We start from the raw sequence: 25,330 nt of genomic DNA on the forward strand, positions 1-25,330 counted from the left end.
ATCACTTCGTGGCATATACATAGGGAAACAATGGAAACAATGACAGACTATTTTCTTGGGCTCCAAAATCACCACAGATGGTGACTGCAACCATGAAATTAGAAGACACTTGCTCCTTGGAAGGAAAGTTATGACCAACATAGATAGCATATTAAAAAGCAGAGATATTACTTTGCCAACAAAAGACCGTCTAGTCAAAGCTATGGTTTTTCCAGTAGTCATGTATGGATGTGAGAGTTGGGCCATAAAGAAAGCTGAGTGCTGAAGAATTGATGCTTTTTTAAAAAATTTTATTTAATTTTTAAACTTTACATAATTGTATTAGTTTTGCCAAATATCAAAATGAATCCACCACAGGTACACATGTGTTAGAATTGATGCTTTTAAACTGTGGTATCGGAGAAGACTCTAGAGAGTCCCTTGGAAAGCAAGGATATCCAACCAGTCAATCATAAAGGAAAATCAGTCCTGGATATTCATTGGAAGGACTGATGCTGAAGCTGAAACTCCAATACTTTGGCCACATGATATGAAGAAGGGAATCTTTGGAAAAGACCCTGATGCTGGGAAAGATTGAAGGCTGGAGGAGAAGGGGATGACAGAGGATGAGATGGTAGGATGACATCACCAACTCAATGGACGTGAGTTTGAGCAAGCTCCTGGAATTAGTGATGGACAGGAAAACGTGGCGTGCTGCAGTCCATGGGATCACAAAGAGCTGGACATGATTGAGCGACCGAACTGATCTTTAACTATGCTCTAGGGCATCTTCCTGAGCCAGGCAATGAACCCTGGTCTCCCACATTGCAGGCACATTTTTTACCATCTGAGCTATCAGGGAAGCTACCAAATAAAATATAATGGAATATAATGTTAAAAAACAATCTGAATCACATTGCTGTACACCTGAAACTAACAAAATATGGTAAACAAACTTTACTTAATCTCTAGTGTAATCAGACATAGTATTATTGCATTTTATGAAATGAGATAGACATTTTTTCAGAGCTTTTGAATCCATGCTTAGACTTCCCATTTTGATTCTCTACCTATGAAACAGCTACACTCAACCATTCTTTCTTTCATAAGCATATGTGTTGTATGTGTGTTGTGGGGGAGGCAATACAAATGTTTATGTGTTTATATGTTAGAATAGGGTTTGTTCTTTATAATATAGTTAATGTTTTGATTAAGTGCAAGTTCAAACATGAATCTGTGAATTATTTCAGGTGAATCCATTCTATTATTTCAAAAATGACAAAAGCACATTTATCATGAATAAGTCTTTGAAATTTTAGGAATATGTATAATTTTAGGACAAGATTGTTTCCTTGAAAATCTGAGTGAGCTAAATGAAGTTTAAAGGCTTTTGCTTCCCTTTATTTCAACAAAAACAGCAAAACAATACAAGATCATTTTCATTTTTCAGAGTGAAAATGTTTAAAGTAATAAGGAGAATTTCTAGAAATTTTGGTATTATTGACCTATTTTATGGCAATCTCATACTTGTAGGCATCAAAATATACATCTGAGACTAAAGTTCAGAATCTGGGGAAATTGGGAACACTAGGGTATGAAATACATCCTGTTTTCTGAAACCCAAATAAAAATGTAGCCATCCTAACAAGCTATTCAAGGAACATTTTAGAACAGGATGGACCCTTAGAGATCATATAATTTAAACTTTTCATATAGAGCTGAGAAGTAGAGAATTAGAGGGGTGAAAGGACTTACTAAGGTTACATGTGTTATTTGAGCCAGGATTGAAAACTCACGTTCCTGACTCCCGATTCAGGTTTGCCTCAATTCACTATATAGCATACTTTTTTTCCTTCTTGCATACTTTCATTCATAAAAGGAAGGTTTGAAAATGAAATGTCTTACTTTGGAAGCATATAGTGTTTTTATTATATTGCTTTTGTCTAAGATACATTTTTTAAAATAGACAATTGTATTCATACTCATATTAATGACATGCTATAGTAAAAGTGTGTATAATTCATAATATTAATATAAATGTTTCTTCCTAGTATTTAATAATTTAGAAGTAATACACACAGAAGTTGGGCAAATTATAATTCAATTACTTGGGTGGTAATAAATAAAAGATGATAGCTTGCCAATATCTGATACAGACCTTTATTCAGACTTAAAAATATAAACTTTGACTTTCTTTTATATTTATAATTAAATAAAACTATCTAAAAATGAATATAACAGGTAAACAATATTGCTTTCAAATCTAAAGGAAATGAAAACTATTACTATTGGTCTGTAAAATGCAAAAAACTAAATTTTTAGTTAAGGGCATTTCCCCAATAGGTAATCGATATGGTGCCACAAACAATAAAAATTATTTTTGAACATTTAATATAATCTATATTTAGACTTTTAGTACAGTTGTCAATTTTCTAACACCGTATAAAGACAAAACAGTAAAGGAAGAGTTCATCTAGTATTTGATGCTACTGTGAAGAATATTAAGGTTTTTGTTTAAGACCAACTATTTTCAAAGTTAACCCTGTTAAGAGTATTTAGCAGATTTTAGGATCCACTTCAATTTTGGGAACTCTAGGCAAAACTGTAAGAGCATGCATAATCCTGTGATATAGTCTCCCCTTTAAAAAGTAAAGAAGTATGACCATACCATCCTCATCAGTTTGAATAATCGTCTCTTCACTCTCCTTCCTGCCTTCTGGATTTGTTAGGATCATCTTGAGGCTGACATTTGTATAAGGTGGCAGATGGTTCACAACATGCTGAGGGGCTTTGGGGTCCATGTCCAAGCAGTCTGCCTTGCTCTCATTGTGACCACGGAAGTAATGGTAGCAGATAGTGACATTAAAAGTGTGGCACCGAGTGATGTTGTAACCCAAGGATTCCCAGTCCACAGCGATGCGTCTTGCTTGTATTTCAGCAATCTTTAAAGTCTTTGGGGTTCGCATAGGTTCTGAAAAATTAATCAGATATGCAGATAGCTGTCAGCTTTACCATGAATCATCTTGAAAAAGTATAACACTGCACATAACACAACATGTGTGAACCTAGGAAAGTTGGAAAGTCATTGTTTATTGTTTCTTTATTTACTCATGATCTTATTTTATTTGGGGGGCCACGCCATGTGGCACATGGAATCTTAGGTCCCCAACCAAGGGTTGAACCTGTTGAACCTGTAACCCCTGCAGTGGAAGAGCAGAGTTTTAACTTTGACCACCAGGGAAGTTCCTCATGATTTTGTTCTTGAAGGTTTCTTTCAGGGGTATGATTTACCAATGCAAAAAGAAAAGGAAAAAAATGTAAAAGGTCCATAGTCCATAGTTCTCAGGAACATGGTAGAAAAATAAAAACCTGAAAATGTGGCCATGACACTTTTATAGTTGTTTCTATTGTTACTGCCCTGTTCCCCATCTTTTGTCATTATTGAGCAAGTGAATTAGCTAATACATCATAATGGATAAGAGTCAACATGTTCTGCTCTATGATTTATCATGTCACCAAGCTATGCTGTATACTAATTAGTCTAATTGTATCACTAAACTACCATTTACAAGAATGACGCAGATATTAATTAACATTTATTATTTCAGTAATGATGTTGTTCATCAAAGCAGAAAAATATCTGAGAAAAATTGCAAGAACACATGTGGATATTCACACTGTCATCTATCCTTTTTGATCTCTTTTTGTCTTTCTCTAGGAAACACTCAGGTTTGACAATCCATAGAGTGTCACCCAAACCAAACTGGGAGGTGAATTTCCATTCAACTGGAAAATTCTGGCAGAGCTAAACACTCTGAAGACTTGAGTCCATCCATCACTGCTTCCCAAGTGTATACTTTTCTCATGCAAGACTAACTTTAATCGTCTAACTTAATAAAAAAAATTGCTCTATGAAAGTCATGGCCATGGCAAAGTCTACATACTAAACAAACAAATACACAGCAAAACTTTAATACATTGATTTGACAAAGAGATCAAAGTCAAGGTGAAGGTCAAGGCTTTGTTGGTGCCTCTGTTAACTGATTAGGGATTGTTAGTGCTCTTGCAAAACAGAAATGAGTAGGAAAAAAGCAAAGAAAAATAATAAAAAATCCAAAAAGTCCAACATGAGTGTTTTTATAAATTTTCATTTTTTAAGATTAAAATCTTAGTTGTGTAAAAATAATCAGCATAGTGCACAGATGGCAAGCCTAAATTACACTCTGGTGGCCATTTAATTTAAAACCATAAGACCATATATATATATATACATATATATATACACACAAATATACATATAAACTTTTGATAGAATTCAAAGTTTAGGATTTAAATTCTGTCTGCTGATCTTCTGACTGTTTACAATATCCAGTCTCCCTATTTTATCACTTTTGCTTCAGTGTTTCTCTTTAGCATGTTAAATAGGCTAGAACAAAGACGTGGTTTGTTTTTTTTTTTTAATTAATTTTATTTTATTTTTAAACTTTACATAATTGTATTAGTTTTGCCAAATATGTGGTTTTTAATCATTAAAAAAAAAAGTCTCTTTATATGTCTACCGCTATGTTACTGTTTTTCCTGCCAGGCACAAGAGTGAGATGATGACACTTTCATTTCCATCTAGTTAGACTGAAAACACAGTCTTTGGCACCACTGTCCACAAACTGGCCAGGCACTCATACATAGGATCATCCAAAATTTCCCAGATAAATTGTGATTGTTGTAACAATCACATGAAACTGAATGACCCTGTTGCAGTTAGTCCATAGTTTATTTGAAAAGTATACAGAATGAAAAGTAAGATTTTTCCAGAAAATACCTGGCATATATAATGAAAATATCTCATACAGCAATAAGAGATAATACCAATAAGTATTTATTTCTCAGTTTTAATTTTTTAGGTCTAGTAGCTATATACTTTTTTTTCATATACCCCTCATTTTGAATCTGACATTTTATCCTTTACAAATTTCTCTTTCTCCAAGTGATCACTCACTCTCACACACCTTTTCATTTTATTTCACTATTCAATTTGCCCTTACCCTGCATTCCAATACAACTTTAAAAGACTAAGAAAAGCATAAGAGAAGTTGAAGAAGATACAAATGAAGGATATTCAATGCTCATGGATTGGAAAAATCAATATTGCTAAAGTGGCCATACTACCAAAGTGATCTACAGAGTCAATTTTCACCTCTATCAAAATTCCAATGGCATTTTTTTTTTTCAAAAAAATAAAACAAATAATACTAAAATTTGTATGGGGCCACACTCACACACACAAACCCAAATAGCCAAAGCAATCTTGAGAAAGAACAAAGCTGGAGGCAACATGATCCCTGATTTCAAACTATATTACAAAGTTATAACAATTAAAACAGTATGATACTTGTATTAAAACAGAAACATAAATCAAAGAAACACAATAGAGAGCATAGAAATATATGCATACATATCTGGTCAACTAACTTATGACAAAGGAGTCAAGAATATACAATGGAGAAAGAACTATGTCTTCATTAAATGATGTTGGGAAAATTAGACAGTCATATGCAAAAGAATGAAACACGACCACTCTTTTATGCCATATTCAAAAATTAATCAAAATGAACTAACTATATGACAGTAAGACCTGAAACCATAAAACTTTTAGGAAAAAATCATAGGCAGTAAGCTTTTTGACACAGGTTCTGGGCAATGATTTTTTTGAATCTGACACCAAAAACAAAGGCAACAAAAGCAAAAAAAAAAAAAAAAAGTGAGACTACATCAAACTTAAAAAACTGAAAAAGTAACCACCTCAGGGGGAGAAATTATTTGCAAATCATATATCTGATAAGCAGTTAACATCCAAAATACATAAATAACTCCTATAATTCAAAAGATAAAAAAAATGATTAAAAAATAGCCAGAACATCCAAATAGATATTTTCCAAAGAAGACATTCAGATGGTCAACATGTACATGAAACTATGTTCAATATCATTAATCATCAGGGAGATACAAACCAAAAGTACAATAAGATATCACCTCATATGTATCAGAATGGCTGTTATCAAAAAGACAAGAAATAGGAAGTGTTGCTGAGGATGTTGACAACAGGGACGCATTGTGCACTATTGGGAGTGTAAATTGGTGCAGCCACTATAGAAAATAGCATTAAAGTTCCTCAAACAATTAAAAATAGAACTACCAAATGATTTAGCAATTCCAATTCTGGGTATGTACCTGAAGAAAATAAAAACATTAACTCAAAAAGATATATGCATCCCCATGTTCAGTGCAGCTATCTTACAAGGAAACAACTCAAGTATCCATCATGGGATGAATATGTAAAGAAAATATATTTCCTATATATTTATGCATATATATGCAAATATGCATATGTATAATAGAACACTACTAAGCCACGAAAAAGAACGAAACCTTGGCTTTCACAACAACATGGATAGATTTCCAGGGTATTATGCTAAGTGAAATAAATCAGACAGTGAAAAACAAATACCACATAATGTCTCTAACATGTGCGGTCTTAAAAACAAAAATGAAAAATAACTCCCCCAAAAGATCATAGATTAGTTACAGAGAACAGATTGACATTTGCCAAAAGCAGTGGATGAGGTGTCAGAGAAATGAGTTAAAGGGGTATAAATATATTAAAAAATACAATGAAATAAAACTTTAAAAGGAATCTGTTTTACAGATGTATGACACAACTTCTTTGGTAGGAGAGGAAGAAATTTTTACCTAACTAACTTTGGCAATGAGTAGAAACTATAAGGCCAATAAACGCCACCCCCCCCCAAAACAAAGAACAAAAAACAAAAAAAGCAGATAATCATAGGAATGGTTTAAAGGTTACACAAGACTTTAGGGTGTAGTCATCATAGAGAGACCATGTTTCTGAACAGCCAATTTAGATGCATATATGCATCCTTTTTAAAAAAGAAAGAAATAATAAAGCGTATATATGAGTATGAAAAAGTAGACATGCAAAATGGTAAAAAATAAAAACTACTTAATACGTCATAGACTAAAATTTTCCTGTTATATTACTGACTACATATTAACATTTTCCCCCCAAGATAATCATAAAATAATTTTAAAAATTAATTTCTCTATTTATAAACTTAAATATCTACAAAAATAAATAGAAATTTCCTTCTCCTAACTAATCTCATTATATCCAATTTCTTTTGCCTTCTGGCTTCCCTTATTCAACCACTTTATGGAGTACTGAAAATAGGAAATGTACGTGCTATTCGAGGTCTGCTCAGCTGCTGCAACTAGCTGACTGCCTATTAGAACTGCTTCACATTCTGAAGAGCCCTAGAGCAAGTCAGAGTTTGCAGGAGCCTGGCATTTCTCTAGGCATGGAAGAGCAAGAAGAGATGCAAATGTGTGCGCACTGAAGGACTCACTGTCAAAAGCAGAAATAACTCACTCCTCCCCACATTTTATTCTATTTCAATTTTTTAATTTTTAAAATAAAAGTACATCCAGACAATCTTAAAGACACAACTTTACATACTCAATTATTCATTTTTAAGAATTGAACAAAGACATATTTATTATGTAATATGTAAAAAAATACAGAGTTCACTTTGAGAATTTTGTTTTGGTCTACTTAAATGCTGCTTACTTTGACACTAATATAAATTAGATTTTAAAACTCTAAGTCAAAATCTGGAAAAGGTAGGTTAACAAATCCTATACATATGTGCAAAAACCACAATCATAATACCAGTAGTGAATACTTTATTAACTGGTATAAAAAGTGAAAATTTGTGAAAAGAAATACCTTTCTAATAAGCAAAGAATCTTTCTACACGGTCAATATGGTATTTAAAATCTATATTTTTCACAATGACTTGAATAAATGCTGCAAAACAAATTGTTACTACTAACATAGTGACTTAAAATGTAATTTTACTCTAACCCAGGGCAATATTCAGAAACCCACATACAACAAAGTAAACACACACACACACATACAGAAGCACATCTAAAGTCAAAACTCAATTACTTTGAGCTCTAAGGCATCTGCAATAACTCAGAGGAAGTCACTCTCTAATTAAACTTTTTCTTAATTGACATATTCTTTATTTTTTCCAGTTTTTATTGAAGTTGGACATTCTGAGCTATATTTACATACATGTTATATATGTGCTCACGTGTGTACATTTATGTATACATACACATATACATGTATTAACACATGCACATACATATACACATAAAACAGGCACTCTGCCATGCAACAACTCTGAAGTCTGTTAACTCTGACATGGTTTGACAACCATGTGTACATAGGTTTTTTAAAAACATCAGAATATAAACAGTAGAGACGTGATAATGTTCTACTACTATGAAATCCATTCAAAGTAAATTCTATCAGAGAATTTGACAATGAAATTACATAAATTTCTCACCCTGATCCATTATTCTTATGGCTTATCAATAATAGCATTTATTTCTGAGATATGAATGCATAAATAAAAATGTTAACCTTTAAAATTGAAACAATTAATTTTTATAGAATAAATGGAAGCAGGATATTGCTCAGGACTCAATATGTTACTTGGAGAAGGAAATGGCAACCCACTCCAGTGTTCTCGCCTGGAGAATCCCATGGACAGAGAAGCCTGGTAGGCTGCAGTCCGTGGGGTCGCACAGAGTCGGACACGACTGAAGCGACTTGGCGGCGGCGGTGGCGCTATGTTGCATAAAGCTGAGCATAAGTGCTTTTTAAAGGATTAAGTAATTTAAAGAAATGAGTTTGTGTGGTGAATGGTATGTAGAGACATCACAGTAGCTAATATTTATAACAATCATCACTGGTCACCACAATGATGATAAAACAATGGGGATCCCACTTATTAATGCATTATCTGTTCAGTGTTTTGAAATTTACTAAATGTTCTTTCTTCTTTCCAATTTTTAACTTTCTACTTTCAAATTTCTATTATGTATTCCATACATGTTCTCTCTCTCTCATTTTGCTTTTCTAGCAAAATGAAATTTGGGAAAGAAACAAGGATTTGATAAAAGTTGTGGAGCAAAATTTTGGCAGAAACTTGGGAAGAAATATAGGAAGGTAGTGATCTTCAGGAAGCAAAGGATCATATTAAAATATTTTGAACAAGCCATCCATTTATTATGAAACAAAAAATGGGTTGCCTACTATGTAAGTATATGATACAAGACACTGTGGAGGATTCTGAAGTGAATAAAACAATAATAGACTTCAAGGAGCCTAACACTTATTTAGTAAAGGTGATAAACTAAGAAAAAGATAAAGCGTTGAAACAATATGATAGAAATGTATGTGAATGGAATAAGATACTACAGGAATTTAAGAAAGAAAAACCTTCCACCTGTCAAATGGAAGAGACATTTGGATTAGGTCTCAATGAATAATGCAAGAAGATCTATAGACTAGTTTGGATAAATAATACAAATGAAGAGGAAATAAGATGCATAAATATGTAGAGGAAACTGGAAAAATATGCAATCCCATTTGGTTGCTATACAATTATCTAATAGGAGATTATATAGGAAATATTTATTGAAAACAGATTAGAAAAATTTTGAATGTTATGACAAAAAGTAACCTCATCTATACCTAATAAATAGTAACAGAGCAGGAAATTAACACAGTGAACTAATTGCTTTAGAAAAATAAAGTTGGGGGTTGGGTCAATGGTGCCGTCAATGGAAGTGGAGAAATCCAAACACTGCAATGTGTTAGTGGAGAGCAAGAGGCCACGAAGTGTGACTTCAGTAGACTATGGTTTTCTTTATCTTTTCTGCCAAATGTTGATCAGCTAGGGTTACCAACTTTTCCCATTCCACTTCCCTTGTATTGTTCACCTATTTCCTAGTTGCTACAGTGAGAAAGGTGACATGAAATCAAGAAAAAATAAACAGATATAGCAGAAAAGTGGCATATCAAATCTATGACCAGTAATGTACAATTAGCAGATAAAGAAGGAAGTATAACATCACTGCCCTTACTTAAATTCTAAACCGATCGAGTATGGGATTTATGTCTGTAATAGTTTTTGTGGCAAATATTTAATACAATTTGATAGGACAAAATGAAAACCTACTTAATAACTCTCTAAACATTAAGAAAAATTAAGACACGGGTCGACAGAGCGTGCTTACTTTGAGTCACTTCTCAACAGCAAGTGGTTCTGTAAAGTGCCTCTTATTCTTCACAGAACAAACGACCCTCATTTGAGGACATGTATTCGTCCAACAGCCCCTAAGTTGAGCCATTAAGTATTTCCACCCAGTGCCGAGAAGTAAAAGACGGGGATAGTTAATAAGTGGTTCTAAATAACAGTTAAAAGGAAATTCAAATTGTGGTATTTGCTGAATAGCACCTGCCAGGACAGGTCAATATCCAGGTGCTTCTGTAGTGATAATCTCTGGTTATTCTGAAAGAGTTGTGAAAACAAAAGCTTTAACAAATACAAGAGAATCGAGGGCAGGGATCACATTTCCCTAGAATCAGCTTTTAGTGATAAAACTTATTATCCAGCTGTCAGTCAGAGAGAAATAGAAGCTATCCCAAAGCTCATGCCAAGAAGAAAAGGAAAATCTTGTCGAAGATGTCATGAACTAAGAACGCTGAAGCATGACAGGGAGCTCCGTGTTCCTGGCTGCTTTTTCCTGAGAAAGCTTAGAAGCTGACTGCAAAGTACAATTTCCATTCCATTTATCAAAACAAATAAAAGAGAAGTGAATTTCTTGACTGCCAGAGAAAATGTTTGTTAGTGTAAAAAATAATTGAGATGAAGTGTCTGAACAAAGGTGACTTTCTAAAAAAAAAAAAAAAAAAGGAAGGAAACATTGGCATACCATGGGGGAGGAAAATGCTTAAGTGCTCTGGAAGACACTGTCTTTACTTTCGCCATTTGATGCTTTGTATTTTTATTCTTTTCCTCATGGTAATGACTGAGAATAATCAAGGTTTTACACTGCACATCTTTTCAATCTTATAGCATCATTAGTCTTGCCAAAAAGATTTCATCTCTGCTCCCACGGGTCAAATTGAGTTAATGATAAGTTGGTGAGATGACTTGATTAGTACTGTAACATGAGGGAGCCTCAGGTCCAGGAATAATCACAAACCAACTGTCAGCTCTTTTGGCTTTCTGGCTGTGTTGTTGAAATGACATGCTTGGACTCAGGGGATATAGAATGACAGGGGGTGCATGGTTCACTCAGCTCTCCTACAGAGTCACAGAAATACTTACCCAGTACCATCAGAATAATACTAAGCACAGCATCAAATTAAACCAAAATATGTCTTCACTGCTCTCAAGAGCCTGACAGAAGCTCATCAGATAATTCTAGCAACATTTGCATCCTCTCTACAATAATGATAAGCAAGTTGTTTGCTTTTCAAAAATACATACTCATAAAGGGACAAAGAAAAAGACAAAAATAACTACTTTTTCCAAAAGTTAAATCCTAATGTTTGTCTTATTAAATCTAATTCTCAAAATATGGGGACTTGAAAATTTGGGGACTCTTTAATATTTTTCACTTAAATTTTTATCTAATAATATTAGACTGTGTTGGAAGAGACATGTAACTACAATCAGTGAACCCACTTTAATTCATCTCTGATATTACATATTCTGCTTATGTGTTATACTTTAAACAACACTTAAGACTAAAACATAAAGCACATATACGTGGATAATACATGAAATAGAAAAAGAAAAGGCATTTTAAAATATTTATTGAAGAAAAAAAGAACAATCTCCTACCATAATATAAACTTTATTTTTCATAAAAATGTTTACCAAAAACATTTTTCAGACACAAAATATAGTGATTGCATATTATCTTAAAAAATTATTATGTAAAACACTACTTCATAACATACAGTGTATAAAACAAGATGACTAGAGAGGTACTGCATACAGCTATGACAAAACAGGGAACCAGCCTGACGCTCTGTGATGACCTACAGGAGTGGGATGGAGGGAGGGGAGGGAGGCCCAAGTGGGAAGCGTTGGATGTATAATTATGGCTGATTTGTGCCGTTGTACAGCAGAAACCAACACAACACTATAAAGCAACCCCCACCCCAGTTAAAAATTAATGTAAAATAAACAAAGTGAGAAAAAGACAAACAAAACTTTAGAGGGAATTTTCAGTGCTTTCTCCACTCCTAAAAAGAAGATAAGTGACCTCTTCCATTGAACTAAAAGATGTAAATATTTTGTATACCAAGCAAAGTGGTTGGTCCCATAGTACATGTTTGGAACATTTATTTCCTGAAAAATAAAGCAACTAATTTTAATATGTTTTGCGTTCAAGAGCTAATGAAAATAGAACTTAAGAACTCAATTCTGTGTGTGATGTCTCCAATTCTTCACCTCTCTTTGTATCCATACTGTTGACCATGTGACTTTACAACTCTTAGCACCAAAGATGTGGAGTCTATTTGCCAACGTTTGATTTGGTACTTGCCTCGTGACTTGCTTTGGTCAACAGAATGAGGCAAAAGTGGTGTTGTGCTGATTTTCAGCCTATATCTCAAGGAGTCCTGTGAGCTCCACCATCACTTCTGGACTAAGAGATGCATATGGAGCACAGCTGAGTTAGTCACCTCGTTGTACAAGCGAAGGTTGTCTAGATCAGCCAATAGCTAGTCCACCAGCAGATCTGTGAGCCAGACATGATCATTGGAGGCTTTCTGCCAATGATGAGATTTTGCGGCTAAACATCGCTCAGCATTTTGATATAAGCTCCACCTTAATCTCTGTTGCTGTTTAGTCACTAAGCTGTGTCGAACTCTGAGACACCATGAACTGCAGCAAGCCAGGCTTCCCTGTCTTTCACTATTTCCTGGAGTTTGCTCAGATTCATGGCCATTGAGTCAGTGATGCTATCCAACCATTTAGTCCTCTGCTGCCCTCTTCTCCTTTTGCCTTCAATCTTTCCCAGCATCAGGGTCTCCAATGAGACGTCTCTTTGCATCAGGTGACCAGAGTATTGGAGCTTCAGCTAATCTCATGTGGTAAATTACCTTAACATTTGTGTGAAGATTACATTAGTGATCCCTGCATAGAACAGTACTTAACAAATTTTATTTCTCTAAAACGGAATTGTGCTGAGCCACTATGTACTTATTTATATTCTTTTTCTTTTGAAATAAACATTTATTAAGGGCTTGACATGTGCCAGATATCATGGCAGTATGATATATGACGTAAAAAAGACTTTAAATGAATTTATTTTTGTCTTTATTTCCTGTATGCTCTTTGAGAGTAGGTTCATTTCTTCACTATGCTCTCACAGATACTAATTTATTTAACATAGGCCTAATAATTCTATGAGACATAAGACATGCAATACTTTATTCTAAGCTATAATAAAATTAAGAGTCAGTTTCTAGCACCCTAATCCCTCACTGAGACATAAATCTAAATATTTTAACTTTTACATCAATATGTTTATAGGTAGATATAAAGTGAATCAGGAATATAGTCTAAATTTCTTTACTTTTGAGTGGCTAGGTCTAACAGAAAAAAACACATTTATATATATTTTTACCCTTGTGGCTCAGCTGGTAAAGCATCTGCCCACAATGCGGGAGTCCCAGGTTCACTCCCGGGGTCAGGAAGATCCCCTGGAGAAGGAAATGGCAACCCACTTCAGTATTCTTGCCTGGAAAATTCCATGGATGGAGGAGCCTGGTAGGCTACAGTCCATGGGGTACCGAAGAGTCGGACACGACTGAATGACTTCACTTTCTTTCACATTATCCAAATCCCTCTAACACTGCTTTGTCTGATGCACGAGACAGGGTGCTCAGGGCTGGTGCACTGGGATGACCCAGAGGGATGGGATGGGGAGGGAGGTGGGAGGGGGTTCAGGATGGGGAACACATGTACACCCATGGCTGATTCATGTCAATGTATGGCAAAAACCACTACAATATTGTAAAGTAATTAGCCTCCAATTAAGATAAATAAATTAAAAAAAGAAATAGTACATGTTTTCCTCAACTACATAACTCCAACAGTAGTAAATGAAAAGTTAAGAGGGCTCATTTTAAGTGAAGCTATCTTATGACATGAAGTCCTTTAAGCCCCCTAAAATAAACTACAACGATTACATTATAATGATATTCCAAGTATGTATGGCTCATTTCACTCCTTACAAAAATCAGAATTTTAATACATTAACTTAGATCCTGCTCTCAGTCCTTCTGAAAACTTACAAAACAGACTAATTTGCTTTGGATCACATTTCTGAAGAAAGACAAGAAAATTTCTAAATGATAAGAGAAAAAAACGATAGTAATACAAATTTTAAAAGAGATAGTAGCTATTGACATACTGGAACACATCATTTAATTTAATAAAATGCAAGTGTCTGGTAACATGCTTGCTTCAGGGGAACAAAAAGACAGATGACTGTAGGGGTGATAATTATTAGTCCATTTCCATTTCTGAAGCCACCACTTATTCTATGCTTTCATGCATGATTAACAGCTTGCAGATCCTTCACATGTAATCAATAGTTGTGAAGTTTTATATTAGGTTTAGAGATTAGGAAGCCTTGATTATAAATTTTATCGATTTGTACAGCTTAGCTGCAGAAATCCCTGTACATTTTTCAGAGATTAAATTAAAAGGAGATATATGGCTGACACATACTAGAAATGCCAGTGTGATGATAAGATGTGACCTCTTTGTGCGCATTCCTCCAGATGAAAAGAATCCATCCAGTACACTAAAACATGAATCAGCATGTCAACAAGCGTCAAGTCGAGATAGTAAACACAGTGAAAATGTGACACAAAGAATTACAAAACCACAAGGAAACCTGCCTCACACTATAATAATTACAGGAGACTTGAAAGAATTAATTGCTTCAGCTCATTTGTAACTTAGGAAATTGACAGAGATAAGAATAATGAACTCCTTAACTCACACTTGGGAAAATCTGAGCCTATATTAAAATGGAAGATTCACAATCTTTTTTAAGATAAAGGAACGAGGACAAACTTAATTACTAGAAAAATAAATACAATCATTTTAAAGTTAGCAAATAACCTAGTGAATATAAAATTCATAACCAAATCTGCTTTATGAATATTCCTGTTTCAAAAACTCTTAAGGAACTGTGCTATATTTTATGTCCATGTTTTAAGGTCTGAATATTCCTACCTTAAAATCTTTTAAGAAACTGTGTGTACTGCCCCAGGCTGTGTAATATACTTGTATAACAGAAATACCTTCTATACAAACCCTTTTTTCTCCTTTTAGATAGAAATGTCTACTTTTTCAGCACTTCTGTGAATTGAATTAAAGAGCAGAGTGACTGTAAAAAAAAAAAAAAAAGAAAAGAAACTCTGTGTTCAGGTTTCCTATATTAATATGGAAACTTGAAATCAGAAAATATACCCATTATAGAAATAAATAGTACATATAAAACAGGCCTTGAAGAAACAATGCTAACTAAATAAATGTTAGAATAATTCATTGGCTAATACATTTGCCATATAGAGCCCACTTTTATAACACAGCATAAACTCCAGAGCTAACTCCTACTAGGATAATTTTAACAAATATCTAGCAGATAATACAAATGGGCCAGACTAGTTCTTTAGGATAAAAAAATGAATAAATAAGACACGACTCCCTTTCCCTGTACAACTCACAGTGTGGAGAGGTACAAGTCCGCACACAGGTAAGCTGTATCTTACTGTGATACAAATAACACTTGGGCTGAAGAGGCAGATGAAACTGTACAACTTCAATGGTAGGAACAATAAGCTGTTTCACCATAGTAGTAATGATCAAGCTCCGTTTGGATGATTAGATGTTTTCACAGTGAAGGGAGTGGATATGAAGGGCCTTCAGAAACAAACAATATCAGGGTTGCAGAGAATCCTGGTTGCCATTTTGGACAGGGAAGAACTCTAGCCACACTTTCAGTACTTTTCTATCAGTGTATTCATCCATGTAGGGAGGAGCAAAATATATATTGGAAAGGCAAACACTTTTGAATAGAATCTCCAGCTGGTTCTCTCCCTGAACTCTGGATTCATATATCCAATTGCCCTCCAGTCATCTCAACTGAGTGGGCTAAAGGGCATCTCAAACAAAATCAGCAAAACTAAGCTACTGCTATTCTTCAGCCTATTTATCATTAAATACTTTTGAAAGTCTTTCCCATCTCCGTAGAATAACTCCACATTCTAGGTATCCAGGTCAAAAACCTTAGAGTCATCCTAAGGACTTCGTTCACCTCACACCATACATGCATTTGATCAACAATTTTACCCATCCTCTCTACAACGTATGTTTAGCTTCTGACCACTTATCACTACTTCTAGCACTGCTACTTCTTTGATCTTAGCCACTATCACCCCAGGACTGCAATTAGTGAAACTGAACTCAGACTACACTGGAATGAACATCTGCTTCTACTTTTGCTCCTCTTAGTTGTCAGAAGGACCCCTAAAAACCCTCCAGTGATGCCCACCTAAGTCAGAGGAAGAGTGAAATTCAGTCATCACAATGGGCTTCTAGGTACAGCGTGTTCTCCTACCCACCCCATCCCCACCCTTGCTCCCTGTCTGGCCTCATCTTCCTCTACTCTGTCTAATCTACACATTGTTGTTTAGCTGTTAGGCAGTGTCTAACTCTTTTGTGACCTCATCGACTGTATCCCACCAGGCTCCTCAATTCATGGGACTTTCCAGGCAAGAATACTAGAATGGGTTGCCATCTCCTCCTCTGGGAGATCTTCCTGACCCAGGGATTAAACCCGTGTTTCCTGCAACCACTGAGCCACCTGGGATACCCAATCTGCATATCAGATGCCACTTAAGTATTCAGGGCACACTTTCGCCTCTGGCAGAGCCTTTGCACTTCCTCTATCTTTTGCCTAGAATATCCTCCCAGATAGCCATTTTTCTTACGCCATCTGCTGCTACAGGGCTTTAATCAAATGTCATATGTTACTGAAACTTTCTGTATTAACATTATTTAAAATCTATTGTTTGTTTACTGCTTCATTTTTCTCCCTAACACTTACTGTCATCTAATATCATCTATATTTTATTTTATTATTCCCTGTTTCAATACTACAATGCTTGGTGCATAATCATTTTTCAATAAATATTTAGCTTGATGATTGAATGAGTGAATGAATGATGAACTAATGGATCTTTCTATCTTCTGCAGTCAGTAAGTTCCTAGCACATAATAAATGAGCTACAAATTTTGGCTGATTGAAGGTAACTTTTAATAACAGAAAAGTCACCATTAAAATTCTACCTTTAAATTTATTTATAAAATGAAATTTAAACTACTGACCACATGTATCCTCTAGAAATAGCCTTAACATGTTTTCATGCTTAAGAAGCAAAGACAAGATTCAATTTGAATGATAAAAATGTGAAATTCCTGGGAGAATTCAAGTGACAGGAGGGGAAAAGGTTACTGTAGACCTTTGAAACACTAAGGTGGATGGTGTTAGGAAGTGTTCTAATTTCATTATTTTACATGTAGCTGTCAGTTTAACCAGCACCACTTACTGAAGAGACTATATTCGCCAAAGATAAACTCAAAATGGATTAAAGACCTAAATATAAGACCAGAAACTATAAAACTCTTAGAGGAAGACATAGAGGAACACTCAATGATATAAATCAAAGTAAGATCCTTTATGACCCACCTCCTAGAGTAATGGACATAAACAGACATTTCTCCAAAGAAGACATACAGATGGCTAACAAACACATGAAAGATGCTAAACGTCACTCATTATTAAAGAAATGAAAATCAAAACAACAACGAGATATCACCACACACCAGTCAGAAGGGCCATCAGCAAAAAGTCTATAAACAGTAAATACTGGAGAAGATTGGTAGAAAAGGGATCCCTGTTGCACTCTTTGTGGGAATGCAAATTGATACAGCTACTTTGGAAGATGGTAGGGAGATTCTTTTAATAAAACCACCATATGACCCAACAATCCCAACTCCAAGGCATATTCCCCGAGGAAACGAAAATTGAAAAAGACACATGTACCTCAATTTCCTTGCAGCATTATTTACAATAAATTTTACAGAATTTTAAAAAAAATCAAAATTTTTTAGATGTCCATTGACAGATGAGTGGATAAAGAAGCTGTGGTACATATATACAATGGAATACTACTCAGCCATAAAAGGGAACACATTTGAGTCAGTTCTAATGAGGTGGATGGACCTAGAGCCTTATTATAGACAGTAGAAGTACATCATGAGAAATGCTGGACTGGAAGAAACACAAGCTGGAATTAAGATTGCCGGGAGAAACATCAATAACCTCAGAAATGCAGATGACACCACCCTTATGGCAGAAAGTGAAGAAGAACTAAAAAGCGTCTTGATGAAAGTGCAAGTGGAGAGTGAAAAAGTAGGCTTAAAGCTCAACATTCAGAAAACTAAGATCATGGCATCCAGTCCCATCACTTCATGGGAAATAGATGGGGAAACAGTGGAAACAGTGTCAGACTTTATTTTCTTGGGCCCCAAAATCACTGCAGACGGTGACTGCAGCCATGAAATTAAAAGACGCTTACTCCTTGGAAGGAAGTTATGACCAACCTAGATAGCATATTAAAAAGCAGAGACATTACTTTGCTAACAAAGGTCCATCTAGTCAAGGCTATGGTTTTTCCTGTGGTCATGTATGGATGTGAGAGTTTGGACTGTGAAGAAGGCTGAGCGTTGAAGAATTGATGCTTTTGAACTGTGGTGTTGGAGAAGGCTCTTGAGAGTCCCTTGGACTGCAAGGAGATCCAACCAGTCCATTCTGAAGGACATCAGCCCTGGGATTTCTTTGGAAGGAATGATGCTGAAGCTGAAACTCCAGTACTTTGGCCACCTCATATGAAGAGTTGACTCATAGGAAAAGACTCTGATGCTGGGAGGGATTGGGGGCAGGAGGAGAAGGGGACGACAGAGGATGAGATGGCTGGATGGCATCACTGACTCGATGGATGTGAGTCTGAGTGAACTCCGGGAGTTGGTGATGGACAGGGAGGCCTGGCGTGCTGCGATTCATGGGGTCTCAAAGAGTCGGACATGACTGAGCGACTGAACTGAACTGAACTGAAAGTAAGTCAGAAGGAGAAAGATAATATTGTACACTAATGCATATATATGGAATCTAGAAAATGGTACCAATGAAATTATTTCCAGGGCAGGAATAGAGAAACAGACATAGAGAACAGACTTATGGACATGGTTTGGGGGAGGAGGAAGGAGAAGGTGAGATGTATGAAAAGAGCAACATGGAAACTTATATTACCATATGTAAAAGCCAGCCAATGGAATTTGCTGTATGATTCAGGAACTCAAACAGGGGTCTGTAATAAACTAGAGGGGTAGGATGGGGAGGGAGATGGGAGAGAGGTTCACGAGGGAGGGGGCATACGTATACGTATGGCTGATTCATGATGATATTTGGCAGAAAACAACACAATTCTGTAAAGCAATTACCCTTCAATTAAAAAAATTAAATAAAAATAAACTAAGGTGGAATATCTTTGACAGAAGGAGGTGTTCATTTAATGTCAGAAACTTGAAAAGTACTTTAACATTTTATTTATAATGACTATCAGGCTGGTTTAGTGATATTCATTTTGAACTGCTTTTTATTGTTATTGATCTTTCAAGTATTTTTCTTATTTTCTCCACTAGGGAGCAAGTTTCTCTAGGGCAAGGAACACATTTACCACTTCACTTATTTCTTATTCAGTGCTAAGCATAGAATAAGAAAGCAATGAATATATTAACTTTAAGGAAATTTACCCAAAAGGAGATGTTATGAAATCTAAGAGATTTGAACATTACATATCAAAATAAACCTCATCAAGACAGAAAAAAAAATTCTTGAAGTTAATGGATATTATTTTCAAAACCTAAGAATAAGAAGAATAAACTTTTGGTATCTACATTATCTGATATTTCAGCTTAAAAATTAGATGTTCTCTATAAATTGAGCTTAATTCATAAATAATTGCCTTTGTTTTAGATTCCACTGTAGAACAGCTGCTGTCATTGAACACATATTAAACATCTCTTTTATTTGCATAGAGACCTAAAGAATTAGTTCTATAATTAGAGCCTGCATCAGAACTGTTTACCATGAGTTTACTGTCAGTCATGTGCTCTGATTTCTGGGGCCAAGTTCCTTTGGGCACTGCTTATATTTATACTAGTCTGTTTATTTTAGCGACCTAAAACAAATTTCACAACCCTATTCCCTAGCCTCTATGTGTTTTTACTTGTGGTACACTTCTTAATTTATTGAATGTAGCCACATTAGGAGAGCAGAGACGTCAGCTCGTGGATAGACAATACAAGTGTAAGAAATAGATTAAAGGGAATGGATTGTGGAATCGGACTTTTGGTTACTACAGTGCTTACTTAACATCCATATGCATCATTCTCAAATCCACAAAACGGGAAAAAATAGTACCTACCTCAGACAACAGTAAGTAGTATGAATAAAATAAGATGCTATATATAAAGTACTTAAGAAAATACCTGGCACATTTTATGAATAAAATGTGGCTATTAATTTTATTGTAATTTTATACTGATGATCTATCTAAAACATTATCACTTGTAAGAATAAAATCCTAGAGAAGTTTGGGAAGAAGTCTCTACCCCTACCCACCCCTACCCCAAACTGGATCACCTGTCATCTATGGCTACTTATTCATCTTTCATTCTCCAAGCAGAAGGTAAAAGCATTCATTTATAATTTTCAAAATGTCAACTAAATAAACTTTTTAAAATGATTTCTGGATTACATGGCCCATTTTCAGGTTCTTGGAGAATATGCATGTAAAGTATTAAGTAACATATCAATGAGAATAAAAACAGTCCTAAAATCTAACAGGAATCTAACAGAGACCTCTACAAAAGGATAGATAATGCTGCTGAACAGAAACTGAATCCTTTGAGCCTACTCATTCATTTCTTACATGTAAATACAAACTCTTTTTCTCTATAAGTGAAGTTTACAATAAATCATTAAACATTAGAATTGAAAATTTCAAGAATTCTTGTTTTGAATGCAAAGCCATAGGGAGAGTTGTTTAAGAGGTTTTGCTGTTTATTTATCTATCTGAATGGTTGGGTAGGGACATCTCCATCAAGCAAATGTCATGATCAACCTTTAGCTATTTATAATACTCTAATAAACAGTAATGCTTTCTTGGAACACTTTAGCATGCCTTTTTGTATAAGTTAAAAAAAAAAATACTTGGCAAGCCCAAACTATCAGAGCAACTAACAAAAGGTACATTACTATGAATTCTTTAAAACTGGATTTAACTTAAAGAATATCCAAGTGATTAATTTTTGGATTCTTCTGAAATTATAATAACTTACCTTGAATACAGGACAATATATCTAGTTCTCTACTAATACATTCCCATGATTAAACCATATAAAAATTCAAATAATTATATTTCAACAACTAAGGTTACGGAACTTCACTAGCATGTAAGATTTCTCTCTCTCTTTTTTTAAAATTACATCAAAAGGGAAAGGCCTTAAGAAAACCACTAAAATGTTATACTCAACAACTGAGGTTTGGCAATTCCATCTCATTCTTCTTTTTTTCTTTTATATACATTGAGAATGCATTTTTGTGTGCATTTTCTGAAGTAAAGCATACTGCATTTCCCTGGCTCATCATGGAATGAAGTACATCAGAAATATATATTTTAAAGACATTTTGAAACATTTTTCTTAAAATAGTCCCAGTTTGATTATTATAACCATTTAGGGAATCTTTTTCAAAAAATGTCGTCCATATTTTCCGGATATCCTAAACACTCTATATTGAAAATATTAACTAAAACAATTATTCAAGCTCATCATTGTGGCTGTTACTCTCCTGGTGAAGTTAATACTCTCTAATTTCAATATATGTTGGACTTTTAGAATGTCCTCCTCTCTCTTCCAAGGGAACATTTTGTGAAGACATGAGTTATGCCATATTTCTTTGACTCCATCAAGGATTAGAACACAATGTCACATAGTAAAGGCTTCTTTAAAATTTAACCCATTGAATGAAACAATGAAAAACTTGCAGTAATTAACACATTAAATCTGTTATATTTAAAGACAACCATCTCATCTTTTTGACTGATATCCCTCGAGTGAGCAAAAGCATGTAACAGAACCTCTAGCCCAAAGTGAAAGTGAAAGTGAAGTTGCTCAGTTGCATCTGACTCTTTGTGACCCCATGGACTGTGCCTGCCAGGCTCCTCCATCCATGGGATTTTCCAGGCAAGAATACCAGAGTAGGCTGCCATTTTCTTCTCCAGGGGATCTTCCTGACCTGGGGACTGAACTTGGGTGTCCCACACTGCAGGCAGACTCTTCACTGGTGGTTTGAGCCACCAGGGAAGCCCACAGTTGCTGCTGCTAAGTCACTTCAGTCGTCTCCGACTCTGTGCGACCCCATAGACGGCAGCCCACCAGGCTCCCCCGTCCCTGGGATTCTCCAGGCAAGAACACTGGAGTGGGTTGCCATTTCCTTCTCCAATGCATGAAAGTGAAAAGTGAAAGTGAAGTCGCTCAGTCGTGTCCGACCCTCAGCGATCTCATGGACTGCAGCCTACCAGGCTCCTCCATCCATGGGATTTTCCAGGCAAGAGTACTGGAGTGGGGTGCCAGTAGTATAATGCAAAAAGTGATGGGGAAATAAATGGTATTTATTCAACACCTTTAAGCTTTATGTTCAAGTAAAAAAAAAAATATATATATATATATATATATAAAATTTTAAATAAAATAATCATGTTTTGTTATCAAAGACTGAAGCAAAAAAGAAAACAACTGTTAATTGTATATCAAATTGCCTTATATTACATACATATTATTTCACCATGTTTCTTTTGAAAATATGAGGAAAATATCTGTATTGAAGAATAATACTTGTGACAACTGGAAAAAGAAAGGCTTTCAAGTTTCTCCAATAGAATGTGTGGTCTCCTCAGTGAGGCTCTGCATCATGGAGTAAGGACTCACGTTGAGAGGCATAATCGAGATGGCATTTCCTACTGAGCGAGACAGCAGTCCCCTTCTGGGGCACAGGCCAAAGACCCTGCAGCAAGAGGCCTCTACTTTCTCTTTGACACAATCGTATTTCTTTTCACTTATCAACCATCTCATCCCTGCAATTTTCTTTTAATTTTACATGAAGTTGAAAATGATCTCTCAACTGCTTCATTATGTCACCAGGCCATGTCAAAACCATACCAAAGCCCTAAACAGCAAAAACACACATCAGTCAAAATTAGTTACTCCTGAGTACATTCTTAAAAGCTGCTGCTGCTAAGTCGCTTCAGTCGTGTCCGAGTCTGTGTGACCCTATAGACAGCAACCCACCAGGCTCCCCCATCCCTGGGATTCTCCAGGCAAGAACACTGGAGTGGGTTGCCATTTCCTTCTCCAATGCATGAAAGAGAAAAGTGAAAGTGAAGTCGCTCATTCGTGTCCAACTCTTAGCGACCCCACGGACTGCATCGCACCAGGCTCCTCCGTCCATGGGATATTCTAGGCAAGAGTACTGGAGTGGGGTGCCATTGCCTTCTCCGTCTTAAAAGCTAGTATTGTTTAAATGCCAATAATAGATTGTTCAAAAGTATAAGAAATTTATTGCTTCAAGATATTGATGACACATATCCGACTTTTGAATTTATGTAGTGGTTTCAATTTGCCAACAAAGGTCCGTCTAGTCAGGCTATGGTTTTTCCAGTAGTCATGCATGAATGTGAGAGCTGGACTTGAGCGCCAAAGAACTGATGCTTTTGAACTGTGGTGTTGGAGAAGACTCTTGAGAGTCCCTTGGAATGCAAGGACAGCCAACAAGTCCATCCTAAAGGAAATCAGTCCTGACTATTCATTGGAAGGACTGATGCTGAAGCTGAAACTCCAATACTTTGGCCACCTGATGCGAAGAACTGACTCATTGGAAAAGACCCTGAGGCTGGGAAAGATTGAAGGCAGGAGGAGAAGGGGACGACAGAAGATGAGATAGTTGGATGGCATCACCGAATCTATGGAAATGATTTTGAACAAACTCCAGGAGATAGTGAAGGACAGGGAAGCCTAGCATGCTGCAGTCCATGGGGTTGCAAAGAGTCAGACAGGACTTAGCGACCGAACAACAAAGCAATTAAACACTGTCAGTAAAAACCCACTAAAGTGACAAAAGAAGCAAAAAAAAAATTAAAATTTTTGATGTGGCTATAGAGCACAGAAAAAGTTAAAAAGTGGAGGCATCTAAGCATTAAATACCTGCTGCATGCCACGGAAAAGCTTTAAGTTAAAAAAAAATCATTTAATGCTCACAAAACTCTGAAAGGTAGGCATTTTCCTCTCAAATTTTATAAAACATGAAATTGAGACTAGAAGTGAGTTGAGTAACTTATTGATAGTTCAGCCAGAATTCAAATCTAATTATGGCAAACTCAAGAACAATACTAACAGTGTACATACTGTTAGAAACAGTGAATTTGTATTAAGGAATCCAGAAAATATAAATAATAATATGTAGAAAGTTTTCCATAGAAAGGGATTACAATTTACTGCAACATTATTAAAATGTAAAATACCTACTAAGCCCCAGTACTTACATTTAATTTATACTATTGTGACCATAGCTCTTTAAATAACATCAGAGTAGCTAAACACAAATGAATAGTAAAACTAGCCTCCTAAATTAGATTATCCTTTCCATCCTTGCTCTTTTTCACATGTCAAAAGTTTCAAATGTAAGATTAATTATGATTTTTAGTGTAACTCACATATTCTTATTAATTGTTACATTATTAATGGCACACATCTGCCATAAAAGATTTTTGGACCAGTTCTCTCATCTAATTTATTTTCAAGCTGTGTGTGCTATTATTCACACATGTTAAATTTGTTATTAAATTGTTATTTTTTTTAAATGGCAACAATTAAAAAGTATTAATATTTCAGAAGTGGTTTATCAAAACCCCAAAACAGTAATGAACAACATATCCAGGTCCTTAACATAAAGAATGAACAAGATTCAAGCATCAAAATGTAATGTAAATCTTTTTGTGCTAGGACACAGATGTTAAAAAGCCCCCCAAAAGGGAAGGACAACTTAAGTTCTTGAAACTTGCATTGTCTTATATTAGTGATCCATTCATCTCTAGATCCCATTATACTGTCTATAATAAAATACTGTCAAATAGATCTTTAGACAGCATTTTTAAAACAAAATCAATAAACTCTATATTAAATCAAACAAGATTTTA

At 35.2% G+C, this 25,330-nt stretch overlaps 1 protein-coding gene across 6 annotated transcripts in view; it reads right to left on the reverse strand.

The window, feature by feature from the left end:
• Positions 1-25,330, reverse strand: part of PTPRK (protein tyrosine phosphatase receptor type K) — a 616,741-nt gene that overhangs the window by 125,340 nt on the left and 466,071 nt on the right. For all 6 annotated transcript variants that reach the window (XM_061427930.1, XM_061427929.1, XM_061427931.1 and 3 more), the window contains exon 8: positions 2,648-2,950. In XM_061427930.1, the coding sequence (XP_061283914.1) occupies positions 2,648-2,950 (303 nt within the window). The remainder of the gene's footprint in view (positions 1-2,647; positions 2,951-25,330) is intronic.

This window comes from Bos javanicus, chromosome 9, assembly GCF_032452875.1.
Source record: "Bos javanicus breed banteng chromosome 9, ARS-OSU_banteng_1.0, whole genome shotgun sequence".
Taxonomy (NCBI): Eukaryota; Metazoa; Chordata; class Mammalia; order Artiodactyla; family Bovidae; genus Bos; species Bos javanicus.